Genomic DNA, 14,066 nt, shown 5'->3' on the forward strand with positions numbered 1-14,066 from the left:
CTATCCAATTTCTCTACTAGCTCCTCCTTTACTCTGACATAGAATGTACCATTCGGCCCAACAGGTCCATGCCAGTGTTTATGCTCCACACGAGCCTCCTCCCTCCCTATTTCATCTAACCCTATCGGCATACCCTTCTATTCCTTTCTCCCTCGTGTTTATCTAGCTTCCCCTTAAATGCATCTATGCTAGTCACCTCAACTACTCCTTGTGGTAGTGAGTTCCACATTCTAACCACTCTCTGGGCGAAGAAGTTTCTCTTGAATTCCCTATTGGATTTATTAATGACTTTCTTATATTTATGGCGCCTAGTTCTGGTCTCCCTCAAGTGGAAGCATCTTCTCTATGTCTACCCTATCATATCCTTTCATAATCATATAGACCTCTATCAGGTCACCCCTCAGTCTTTTTTCTGGAGGAAGGAGCTGACATTGGCAGCATCCTCTTTTGTGAGGACAGATGTAAAGTACTCATTTAGTACCTCAGCCATGCCCCCTGCCTCCACAAGATCTCCTTTTTGGTCCCAAATCGGCCTCATTCTTCCTTTGACTATTTTACTATTTATATGTTTTATAAAAGACTTTGCCCACTAATCTATTTTCATACACTCTTTGCCCCTCACTTCCTTTTTCAGTTCCCCTCTGCACTTTCTTTATTCAGCTTGGTTCTCTACTGTATTATGGAGCTGACATTTATCTAAGCCTCCTTTTTCTATTTCATTTTAATCTCTATATCTTTAGTCATCCAGGGAGCTCTAGCTTTGGAATGTGTCTAGCCTGTACCCGAACTATCTCCTCTTCGAAGGCCTCCTATTGCTCATTTACTGTTATACCTACCAATCTTTGTTTCCAATCCACCTGGCCCAGATCCCTTTTCAGCTCACTGAAATTAGTCCTCTTCCAGTTGAGTATCTTCACCTTTGATTATTCCTTGTCCCTGTTGACCAGAGGTCACCGGTTATGGTTACTGGCTTAGTACAAAGAGAAGTGTCAATTCTCTCTTAAATCTCAATTCACTTTATTCATGCTATTAGATCATATACATATAGCTTATACGTCTGGTTAGATATAGGCATGCAGTTTACACCAGGTTATACAGTTTTATACCCAAACTAAGATCTAAACGCACACCCACTAGGTTTCTCTGACACTCCAAGTGGTCTCAGAATATAAAGGATAATACCCGAAAGGAGAGCTAATGCTGGCCAGGCGTTCTGTTCTCTCTCTTTCGACGTCATCTCTACGTCCCTGACGTAGGGTCTTCCACTTCCGCGATGGTTGGTCTCCGGAGTCTTCGCTCTGGCTCCACGCCCCAGATCCTTCATTCTTATTCAGAATCTTATCTCTTCAAGCTGTGCTGTCTCTCTCTTTCGTTGGTTTAGGCTTTCTCTGTTACCCCGTGTCTTCTCATTGGCTCTGTCCCAAGGACTTAGGTAGCATTACCTCATTACTCCTTTTCTAAATAAGGACTTGTGTCTTATCACATTTCCTCTGTCTTTCACAAAACTTAGTTAATTCAAACTGGTTCCAGCCAGCTCAGGCCAGTGACTGAACTCAGGTGACTTCAGTTCAAATGTTGTTCCTGCCTGTGTGTTTCAGCAGCTGACGTCTCAGGTTACTTTCTGCAGCCCCTAGTCAACATCTCTTTCCATAACTATTCTAAACCCAATGATATTGTGATCACTATTTCCCATTTGAAACACACTAGATACACACTGAATAATTTTGTTCCTGTTTTATAGCCTGCATGAGTACGAAATGCATGAAATTGTCTAATTATGAAATGACCCAAACAGGATGAATTTTATTCAGATCTGTTTAACTTTGGGTGTCCATAGTGCTGTACATACAGATATCCTAATGCAGTGTTCAGTGATCTAGTGAATTAGTGAGATTTAAACCCCTGATGTATGATCTGTGACTGTTGTAATCTTCACATTCACATCCCTGTTATTTTTCATCATTGCTGCTCATTGACTAAAACATTTCCTTCCACCTAAACACCATGCACCTGTATAATCTATATACTGTGGAACATTTTAGCTTCCACTGATAAGCTAGAAACAAATGTCTTTTACTGCCCCTGCCAGTCACCAGCATACTGTGCTTGGTAAGATTCAGTAAAAGTCTGTGACTATCTTTTTAAAAAATTCCTTCTCAAGATGTATGTCGCTGGCAAGGCCGGCATTTATTGCCTATCCCGAGTTGCCTTTGAGTAGGTGGTGGTGGGCCGCCATGGTGAACCGCTGCAGTGCGTGAGATGACAGTATTCCCACGATGCATAGGGAGTTCATAGAATCATACAGCACAGGTGGAGGCCATCGGCTCATCGTGCCTGTGCCGGCTCTTTCAAAGAGCTACCCAATTAGTCCCAATCCCCTGCCCTTTCCCCATAGCCCTGCAAATTTTTCCTTTTCAAGTATTAATCCAATTTCCTTTTGAAAGTTACTATTGAATCTGCTTCCACCACCCTTTCAGGCAGTGCATTGCAGATGCTTAAAAAAATTTCATCTTCACCCCACCCCCCTGGATTTTTTTGCCAATTATCTTAAACTCGTGTCCTCTGGTTACCGACCCTCCTGATTACACTTCTAAAATGCGTTGGTATTTCCAGGTGAAATGTGGTAGCAGATGTTTTATGTTAGTAGCTGAGCATAATGGAATAGTGGATATAATTGGTTCAGTGCAGTGGGAGTATATGGGAATAACTAGCAGATACTGGTTCAGTCCAGTGCGAGTATGTGGGAATATCTAGCAGATAGTGGTTCAGTGCAGTGGGCATGCATGGGAAGGAGCAACACGTTAGTTGCCTCAGTACAATGGCAGTGAATGGGAAGGAGTTGTTTGGAATTCTGTGCTTGAATCTGATCTGTTTTGATTTTGCCCAGCAAGAATGAGGGAAGAATTGTGTAAGTGAAGGGCATTTGGAAATGCTTCCAGTTAGTAAGTGCAGACTTAGCTGTGTATTTACCACAGCTGCTGACCACTCACCACCTTACTGATGTATAAAGTGCTGGGACAGAGTGAAATACACTTCACCTTGCACTTGGAGGGTGCAGCACAAATTCACTAGAATCATACCAGGGCTAAAAGGGTTAAATTATGAGGACAGGTTAGAATCATAGAAGTTTACAACATGGAAACAGGCCCTTCGGCCCAACGTGTCCATGTCGCCCAGTTTATACCACTAAGCTAGTCCCAGTTGCCTGCACTTGGCCCATATCCCTCCATACCCATCTTACCCATGTAACTGTCCAAATGCTTTTTAAAAGACAAAATTGTACCCAATATGGTTGCATAGACTAGGCTTGTATTTCCTTGCGTATAGAAGATTATGGGGTGATCTAATTGAGGTGTTTAAGATAAATGAAGGAATTGATAGGGTAGCTGGAGAGAAACTATTTCCTCTGAGGGAGTCCAGAACAAGGGGGCTTAACCTTTTAAATCTAGAGCTAGGCCGTTCTGGGGTGATGTCAGGAAGCACTTCACACAGGGTAGTGGAAATCTGGAAAACTCATTTCTCTCCCCTGCCCCCATTCTCTTTCTCTCTTTCTTCCCCCCCCCCCCCCCCCCCCCCCCCAAAAAAAAAGACTGAGTTGGGGGTCAATTGTAAATTTCAAAACTGAGATTGATAGATTTTTGTTAGGCAAGGGTATTAAGGGTTACGGAACCAAGGTAGGTAAATGGAGTTAAGATACAGATCAGCCATGATCTAATTGAATGGTGGAACAGGCTCGAGGGGCTGAATGGCCGCCTTCTGTTCCTATGTTGTATGATGCCTTTAATGTAAGAAAACATCCCAAAGTGCTTTGCAGAGGCCAAAATAACCAGGCACTGAGCAGTGATGGGAGAAGGATGAGGTAGTGACCAATAACATGATCTAAGCAGTAAAATTTTAGGTGTTTGAAGGATAGGAGAGAGGTGGCATGGTAGAATGGATTATGGAGAGTTCGAGTGTTGGGCCAAGACAGCTCAAGGCCCTGTGGCCGAAGACAGAGCAGATAGAAGGGGGGATGCAGAAGAAGCCAGAATCAGAAGAATAGAATTAGGGTGCAGGAACCTAGGACTGGAGGAGCTTGCAGAGGTAGGGAGGGATAAAGCCATAGAGGGACTTTAGATGAGGATAAGGATTTTTAAATCAGTGCATTAAGGTATAGGGAGCCAATAAAGATTGGCGAGGACACGATGAAGGCCTTCGTAAGGGATAGGATACAGGTGACGGAGTTTGGGTCAGTTGCCGTTTGTGAAGGGCAAAACTTGGGAGGGTGGTAAGCAGAGCATTGGAGTATCCAAGTGTAGAGTAAGAAAGGGATGGAAAAGCATTTTAGTGACAATGGTGGGGGGGGAACGTTAGGAGTAGAGGTGGGCATTATTACCGAGGTGTGAATAGATAATTTTGACAGCTCTGATGTGCGGTTTAAAGCTCAGCTTGGGGCCAAACTCTACATGAAGGTTGTGTACCATCGAGGGAATTGAGACTTGAAGTGCAGAGTTTTTGGTGAGAGCTGCGCAAAATGATTTTAATTTTGTTGTTGAATTGAAGGAAGATTTTGTTCATCTAGGAGCTGATGTTTGCAATGCAGTTCCAGCACCACGGTGGAAGGCTGTGGCAGTGAGAGAGAATTGGGTGTAGTCAGCGTACATGTGAAAGCTGATGCCGTGTCTACAAATGATGTGCCAAGGGACAGCACGCAGAGAAGGAAAAGATTGGGGGCAAGGATGGAGCCTTGAAGCACACTTAGACGATTGTGGGGATGGGAGAGAAGCCAAATACAGGAGACGTACTGGCTTTGTTGGGACAGATGGGAGTGGAAACAAGTTCAGACGTGCCACGGTGGAGATGGATGGAGTGGTCAACTGTGTTGAATACTGTGGAGGTAGCACAGTGTACACTCAATCACAAAGGATATTGCTGGTGACTTTGGCCAGGGTAGTCTTGGTGCTGTGAGCAGAGTTGAAAACAGATTGAAGAGAATTGAAGGAGAGATGTGGAGAGGTGAGCATGTAGCTGAATGGTGACAACAAGGTCAGGGGTTTGAAAAGAAGAGGCATCAGTTTGAGAGGAATGGAGGAATCAAGAGTGGGAGGGTAATGGCAACAGGACTGAAAAGTGGGACGACAAAGCTCGTGGAGAATAAGCCATTGATGATGGTTAATTCGGCTGCAGTGTTGGATGTGGAATGGGGGCATCTGATATATGGTAGAAACTGTGCATGAAAACTTTTTTTTTGAAACATTGATCTAGCAGACCAATAGTACACCCATTCAAAAAAAGAAAGGCCACTGTCTGCTAAGTCACTATTGTACTGTGGGTAATCAAAAATACAAACCAGCAATGCAGTCAAAACTTCTGAATTAAGTTGTTCTAAACCCCTTTACTTCCACCAATGGCCCATTGTGTCAGGCATCTCGTGCTCCCCAAAGGAGGCAGCCATGGCAGAGAAGTGTTGCTTGGAATTATACCACATCATTGTTAGATTGGTAAATTGTTAGACATGTGCTGTCCTTAACAGCAATAAATTAGCTACTGATTACCATGTTTCTGACCCCATCTTCCTGCCACTTTGCCTTTTTGTGTGTTACAGATCAGTAAAATTGTGTCAAATCTTGCTCGGCTGACATTTCTGAACGTCACCTCGAATCCTTTGAATCAGGCCATCTTAGACTCGAAATGTGCTGCCTCTTTCTCTCGAATAAAGAGACTGGTCCTCAACAACACCAAGGTTTCATGGGAGACCATTCACACCCTACTGCAGGAGATACCAGGGTAGGGACTGAAGTACTGCAAGTTTCTGCCTAAATCTCTCACTTCTCTACCATCTGTCTGTGTTGCTTCTCTCCTTTATGCTCTTTCTTCCTTTCTAACTGAAAAGTCTAATTGCCTGAAAAATGTTTAACTGTTTTATTTGGCCCCTCCGTCCCCCCACAGCCTTTAGTCACCAGTGCGCTATATCTCTTTCCGCTCACCTGCAGCCACATGATGTAGTATCACACTTAGACGTACACACTTTCCTTAACTTTCTATTCTTTAAATGAATTTCTGTGTCTTGGGGCTCCCTTTGTCCATCCGTCCTACGTTTCTCACCCTTCCTCCCCTCCCCCCCCCCCCCCCCCTCCGTTGTTGTCTTCTCTCCCCCCCCCCCCCCTCCGTTGTTGTCTTCTCTCCCCCCCCCCCCCCCCTCCGTTGTTGTCTTCTCTCCCCCCCCCCCCCCCTCCGTTGTTGTCTTCTCTCCCCCCCCCTCCGTTGTTGTCTTCTCTCTCCCCCCCTCCGTTGTTGTCTTCTCTCCCCCCCCTCCGTTGTTGTCTTCTCTCTCCCCCCCTCCGTTGTTGTCTTCTCTCTCCCCCCCTCCGTTGTTGTCTTCTCTCTCCCCCCCTCCGTTGTTGTCTTCTCTCTCCCCCCCTCCGTTGTTGTCTTCTCTCTCCCCCCCTCCGTTGTTGTCTTCTCTCTCCCCCCCTCCGTTGTTGTCTTCTCTCTCCCCCCCCTCCGTTGTTGTCTTCTCTCTCCCCCCCCCTCCGTTGTTGTCTTCTCTCTCCCCCCCCCTCCGTTGTTGTCTTCTCTCTCCCCCCCCTCCGTTGTTGTCTTCTCTCTCCCCCCCCTCCGTTGTTGTCTTCTCTCCCCCCCCCCCCCTCCGTTGTTGTCTTCTCTCCCCCCCCCCCCTCCGTTGTTGTCTTCTCTCTCCCACCCCCCCCCCTCCGTTGTTGTCTTCTCTCTCCCCCCCCCCCCCCCCCCCCCCCTCCGTTGTTGTCTTCTCTCTCCCCCCCCCCCCCCCTCCGTTGTTGTCTTTTCAAATATAGATTAAGCTTCTTTAGCAGTTTATTTAGCTGCTGGTTGAATTATCTTTTTTTATATATATCGTAATTGTTATAGACTTGTGCAAGAAGCTTTCTTTTTGAACTACAATTCTCCGCCACTGGATGTCAGTGTTTAAAAAGAATGTCTGAACACAGTACTTTGATACAAGACATGTTTTTCTGATTTAGTTGTTTTGTTTGCCTTAGGGTTAGGACTATTCTTTGATTTTTCTGCTCAAACAACTCTATACAGAAGTGTTTTATAAACTATACATGTGTCACTTGGATGTGGCTATGCATCTGTAAATCCTCATCACTCCAGCAACTTGAAGTTGTTGAATATTCTCCAAATTTCCTAACTGATTAACAGACTCGGCCCTTAGTGGCCTCTTGGTGCTGGGTACAATATGAGCTGCTGTATATACAATATGATGCACAGTTACATGAGGTGTACTTGCATGCTGCCAATTTCTTGTTTCTTCCCTTAATCTCTTCTCCCCATGACAATGAAACATTACTGACATGAGTCTGTACATAGGAACAAGAGTTGGCCATTCAGCGCCTCTAGCCTGTTCCACCGTTCAATTAAATCATATGAACATACAAAATTGACGAGCAGGAAAAGACCAGCTGATCAGACGATCATGGCTAAACACTTCTTCCCTCCACCTGCCTGCCTCCCTCCCTCACACCCACCCCCACAGCCATGTAATCTCAGAGGGGCAAAAAACAGAAAAAACCCAGGGCCAATAAGGGAAAAAATAGTCTGTAAAATTCCTCTCCAACCCCCTCAAACAATGGAAACCAGTCCAGGAGATCACACTGACCCAAGTGTTATCTATAAAGACACTTACTTTCTATATAATGCAACCCCTGCCTCTGTCAGGAACCGATCCAGCTCCCTCTTGAAAGCAGAGAGTCAGCACCCACCACACTAGCTGGCAGTGTATTCCAGAGGCTCATGATTCACTGGGAAAAGAACAACTGCCCAACATCCAGTCTATTCCTACTCTTCCATAGTTTAAATTCATGTCCCGGTCCTCTATAATTTGTTAAAATCATGGCTGATCTGTAACTTAACTCCATCTACCCGCCTTGGTTCCGTACCCCTTAATACCACTGCCTAACAAAAATCTATTAATCTCAGTTTCAGCAGCTTTTTGGGGGGAGTGTTCCAGATTTCCACTCCCCTTTGTGTGGAGAAATGCCTCCTGACACCACCCCTGAACAGCCTAGCTCTAATTTCAAGGTTATTCCCCCTTGTTCTGGACTCTCCCTACCAGAGGAATTAGCTTCTTTCTCTACCCTATCAACTCCTTGAATCATCTTAAGCACCTCAATTAGATCACCCCTTAATCTTCTGTATTCATGGGAATACATGCTTAGTCTATGCACCCTGTTCTCATAATTCAAACCTTTTAGTCCCGTATCATTCTGGTGAATCTGCACTGCGTCCCCTCAGAAGCCAATATATCCTTCCTGAGGTGTGGTGCCCAGAACTGAATACAAAAATCCCTAAGCTGCAGCAGCTAATGGGAGTTAATACACTTTACAGTAGAGTGTGGGATTTGGACCTGTCCTGTAATATTCAGGTAGGAAGATTCCTATTTCAGCTTCCATTCTTGGTGCTTTTAAGTATGAGATGCCTCCCTAAAGGTGATAAAGAAGGGCAGGGTGCTGGTCTACCAAGAACAGTCTTGTACATCTATCAACCAGCTCCATACTCCTAGACAGATGACTGACAGCAAGATATTTGTCTGCTGTCTTGGTAAGGTGGAGAATGTGTAGCTGTGCTTGATATCAAATGTCATCATCCTGCTCAATGATTTTCTTTATTGTGTTTTTGGGCCAAGTTTGGCATTTTTAATCATCCAACTATTTTTCAGAAATACTGAGCACTTCACTGTAAAACCATTCTGACTACCAATTGTAATAAATTTTATGCTTTTTGACCTTTTTATTTTAAGGAATTTCATATTTTGCTCATTCCCCTTTTCCTGGTCTCTCCCTGCTGTGCACCAAACTTGAACAGGAAGATGGATAGGCTCCCAAGTCTCCTCCAATGTTGCAAGGACACTCCTGTAACAAGCACCTGGTGTTTGTGCATTATATGATGGACGGATCAGCGGGGCACACTGTTAACTATTAATTTAGCAGCTTTGTATTAAGCCATGCTCTGTTTTAGTGAAGTCTGCAGCCCTCAGCTGTAATTCTAAGCAAAGAAGAAAATTAATTCCTCTAGCTCTGCAGAGGGGATAATTAAGTCTTTCTACAGATTTCGGATGCTGATGAGGACAGTGACTTATAAATGTGTTTGAATGATGGCTTGGATTTAGGAATGTAACATGACATTGCCTGATTCATGTATCTATGCCTGTTAGTGAAGAGTGACAAAGGATATTTGTTATAAGCCCGTATGCTTACTCTATACCTGTTTCACTGCAATTCGTTAGTTCATTTCTGTATAGTGAATATCCTGCTCTAGCCTCCTGCCCTGTTACTGTAAATATAAACAGCCTGTTTCCAGATATTATATCTTTTGATTGCATTGTCCTGATAATTGTATAAAATATAGTGTAAATTCAGTTTAACACTTAACAGGAGAATTCAATATTCATGCAAAATGTGTTTCCAATGTAATTGAATTTCCTCAACAATAAGTGTGGATTCTCAAGAAAAAACCTGAAGTCCAATCTCTCATTCCATCATTCTGCTTCTATCCTTTTTGATTTTACTGTTTGAAATGCCTGTATCAGGTTGTCTTAAAAAGAATTCAGTACCAGGATTCTAACCCAGATAGAAACTGTTAACTTTGTATCGTGGATGCAATCTGCCTCTTGTTTATATGTTTGTATGTCCCACAAATATGATGTGAAAAATGTGAACTTATAATTCACAATTTTTTTGTGTAAAATGAATTGAGTTTACTGGTTTAGTCAAACTTCTGGCTTTCTGACGGCATTTACAAGCATTGTAATTTCTGAATCTGCAAGTGAATAAATTATTAGAACGTGTGGGGTATATTTGTGACACTGACTGTTTCCACTTCTCTCTTCCCTTGTTTTCCATTCACTTTTTTTACTTTGTTCTCTTACTCTTACTCTTGTTCTCTTGCACTCCCTTTTCTCTTCTGTCCCCTCCCCAATGCAGGCTAGAGGAGCTCTTCCTGTGCTTTAATGACTACAGGACTGTATCACTGTTGCCCTGCTCCTACCCATCACTTCGACTCCTACATATCACTGATAATAATCTCAGCGACTGGGCAGAGATACACAAACTTGGACAGATGTTCCCAGGTCTGGACACATTAATCCTGGCAAACAATCACCTGGTCAGCATCACAGATTCCCAGGGAACCCTGGCACAACTTTTCCAAAACCTACGATCAGTAAATCTTCATAACTCAGGTATGATATGTGATCGGATCATTTCACATCTCTGTGCTTAGAATACAAATAAGATTTTTGCAAACTGAAAATGTTAAATTCTACAATACTGACTGTGGAGAACTTCTAGACTATGTATTATAGGTTTAATTTCTCTGTCTAAATTGGAATGTTTGAGTTAACCAGTAGATTCTTTAGAGTATTGGGTTAGGTAGCATCTGCTGAACTGATCATTGCAGCTTTATTCTTTCCTGTTCTTCGGTCTGAGATTCCATTGGCTGAAGAGAGGGAGTCGAGATTTCACCAAAATATTCCTGCTTTTCATAAACTCTCTCTGAAGGAATGTGGTAAAAATAAAAGTTTCAACATTTATTTTAACAGCTCAATTCTGAATGTGCTGAAAATAATATCTTAACCTAGGCAAGCCATCCTTCATCCTGGAAATGTGAATGTCACGGGGTATCCTCCGTGAGCAGTCTGGTTATATTTAGTTTGAGGGAATACCGTCCATTCAGAAGTCAAAGAATCCTAGAAATTGCAGCACAAGCAATTTGGCTATGTCTGCTGGCTCTTTACTGGAGTCATCTGCTCTAATGTAATTTCCCTGCACTCTTTAAATGATGTAGCCTCTCTTCCAATACCACTTGTGGTTAAAACAGTCCATCTTCTAATAACCCTCTATGGGGGAAAAAATCTTCTAGCTCACTCCTTCATTCTTTTAATAAGCACCATCATCCTATGCCCTCTTGTTACCAGAATCCCATTTCTCTTTTTATGTCCTTTTCTACCTGCACTCAACTTCAAAAGTCTATATCCGCACCATTAGATTGCTCTGCTCATCCTCTCTGAATCATACTATTTAGTGTGTATTTCTTTTCACAGTACATTTTGAGGAAAAGAACAATCTCATATTTCTTTGCATCTGCCACCTATCTGTCCAGTCCACCTGCACTCTTCCTCAGTTTGCCATGCCCCCTAATGGGCAAACTTTAGTACCGTCCTTCCTGTGGCTGCATCCAAATCTGTTATATAAAGATACATTTATCTCTACTCTGCTTTCTGTCACTTGATCATCTATTTATGCACATGGTGAAATTCCCTTTAACACAGTGTGCCACAATCTTCATAAGCCTCAAGTGGCACCTTATCACTTATTTGCTGAAAATTCATACATGCATCTGGCATATTTCCCTTTTAAGTATTCACTGGATTTTCTTAAAGGAAATAACAATTAGTCAATCGTGTCATCTTAGCAAATCAATGCTCACTGTCTCCATTTAATAAAATGTCACAGCACAGAAGACTGATGTTTGTCAGATCAGATAATAATCAGATGGATTCTGCTTCCACCATTGTTCCTGCTGGGCATTCCATGTCTTAACAACCCTCTATTTTAAAAAAAATCTAACTTTTCTCTTCATTCTTTTGGCGATCATCTTAAAAGAAACATAGGAACAGGAGTAGACCATTTAGTCCCTCGAACCTGTTCCACCATTCCATTAGATCATGGCTGATCTGTACCATAACTCCATTCACCTGCCATTGATCCATATCCCTTTATACCCTTGCCTAATAAAAATCTGTGATGTGGAGATGCGGTGATGGACTGGGGTTGACAATTGTAAACCCCAGTCCATCACCGCTGTGGCCCGTCGGAACTGTCGATCGATGAGTCGAGCATCATATCCCGTTCTTACTAGGGCGTCTTTCAGCATCTGTAGGTGTCCATCGCGTTCCTCCTCGTCTGAGCAGACCCTGTGTATTCGCAGGTCCTGTCCATACGGGATGGCCTCTTTGACGTGGTTAGGGTGGAAGCTGGAAAAGTGGAGCATCGTGAGGTTGTCCGTGGGCTTGCGGTAGAGTGAGGTGCTGAGGTGCCCGTCTTTGATGGAGATTCGTGTGTCCAAGAAAAAAAACGATTCTGAGGAGTAGATTCAGCGAAAAATCGCGTAGACCGCCTCAGAAGACTAACACGGGACGCAACCAACAGAGTACCCTTCGTCGTCCAGAAACTACGCCATGTTCTCCGCAACCTTCAACATCTCATCAATGATGACGAACACCTCGCTATGGCCATCCCCACACCTCCACTACTCGCCTTTAAACAGCCACCCAACCTCAAACAAACCATCGTTCGCAGCAAATTACCCAGCCTTCAGGAGAACAGCGTCCACGACACCACACAACCCTGCCACAGTAACCTCTGCAAGACATGCCAGATCATCGACACAGATACCACCATCACACGAGAGGACACCACCCACCAGGTGCACGGTTCATACTCCTGTGACTTGGCCAACGTTGTCTACCTCATACGTTGCAGGAAAGGATGCCCCAGAGCATGGTACATTGGCGAGACCATGCAGACGCTGCGACAACGGATGAACGGACACCGCGCAACAATCGCCAAACAGGAGGGTTCTCTCCCTGTCGGGGAACACTTCAGCAGTCATGGACATTCAGCCACCGACCTTCAGGTAAGCATACTCCAAGGCGGCCTTCGAGACACACGACAACGCAAAATCGTCGAGCAGAAATTGATAGCCAAGTTCCGCACCCATGAGGACGGCCTCAACTGGGATCTTGGGTTCATATCACACTACACGTAACCCCACCAGCGAACAAATGTTATCTGTTTTTAATATAACGGGTCATTGACTGTCTTCCTTCTCTCCTTTTTTTTGGGGGTTTGTATATTCGGTGGCCTTTTTAGGTGACACCTTTCTGTCTGCTCACTGTGATTGCCTTGGCAACGGGCAGTAATCACCAGGCATTGTTCTGTGATTTTAAAATGCGAAGGATTCGAAAATGTCACTTCCATACCGTTCACCTGACGAAGGAGGAAGCCTCCGAAAGCTTGTGGAATTAAAAATAAATTTGTTGGACTATAACTTGGTGTTGTAAAATTGTTTACAATTAATAAAAATCTGTTGATCTTGGTCTTGGAAAATTTCAATTGATCCACAGCCATTTGGTGAGGGCGGGGGGAAAGAGTTCCAAATTTCCATTACTCTTTGTGTGAAAAAGTGCTTCCTGATTTCACTCCTGAAAGCCCTAGGTCTAATTTTAAGATCCTGCCCCCTTGTTCTGGATTCCCCAACAGAAGAAATGGGTTCACTTTACCTACCCTATCAAATCCCTTTATCATTTTAAATACCTCAGTTATGTCACCCCTCATCCTTCTAAACTCAAGGTCAAACTTGATAAAGGCCAACATTCCATTAGCCTTTTTTATTGCTTTGTGAAGCTGTCTACTATCTTTTTGTAAACTTGGACTCCCAAATCACTTTGCTTCTCTACAGTTCCTAGTTTCTCATCATTTAGAAAATACTCTGATTTATCTTTCTTGGGTCCAAAGTGCATGACCTTATGCTTGAACATTGAACTCCATTCGCCATTGTTTTGCCCACTCACTTAATCTGTTTGTCCTTTTGTAACTAACTGCTGCCATCTGCACTACTTACTTAGTGTCATCTGCGAACAGCTCTATACAACTGTTTACAGTTCCTTCATCCAAATCATCAATATATATGGTGAAAAGCTGAAGCCCCAGTACAGATCCTTGGGGAACACCACTTGCTGCATCCCATCAATCGGAGCACATTCCCTCTATCCCTACTCTGTCTCCAACCTCGCAACCAATTACCAACCCATGTTACAAGGTTACCTCCAATTCCATGCACTTTCATTTTTGCTAATAATCTCTTGGGTGGAACCTTATCAGATGCGATATAGACAACATCCACAGACACTTCTATCCACATTGCTAGTGACCTCAAAAAATTCAACTAGATTAGTCAGACATGACTTACCCTCAACAAATCAATGCTGACTCTCTTTAATCAGCTCAGACTTGTTGGAAGTGCTCAGTTGCTCTATCCCTGAGATT

General features: G+C 43.6%; 1 protein-coding gene across 5 annotated transcripts in view; it reads left to right on the top strand.

Annotated features, from left to right (window-relative positions):
- The window catches only part of tbcelb (tubulin folding cofactor E-like b), a 66,996-nt gene that overhangs the window by 28,693 nt on the left and 24,237 nt on the right, over positions 1-14,066 (top strand). For all 5 annotated transcript variants that reach the window (XM_067970800.1, XM_067970799.1, XM_067970801.1 and 2 more), the window contains 2 exons: positions 5,585-5,766; positions 9,942-10,198. In XM_067970800.1, coding sequence (XP_067826901.1) covers positions 5,585-5,766; positions 9,942-10,198 — 439 coding nt within the window. The remainder of the gene's footprint in view (positions 1-5,584; positions 5,767-9,941; positions 10,199-14,066) is intronic.

The sequence above is a fragment of the Heptranchias perlo genome, chromosome 33 (assembly GCF_035084215.1).
Source record: "Heptranchias perlo isolate sHepPer1 chromosome 33, sHepPer1.hap1, whole genome shotgun sequence".
Taxonomy (NCBI): Eukaryota; Metazoa; Chordata; class Chondrichthyes; order Hexanchiformes; family Hexanchidae; genus Heptranchias; species Heptranchias perlo.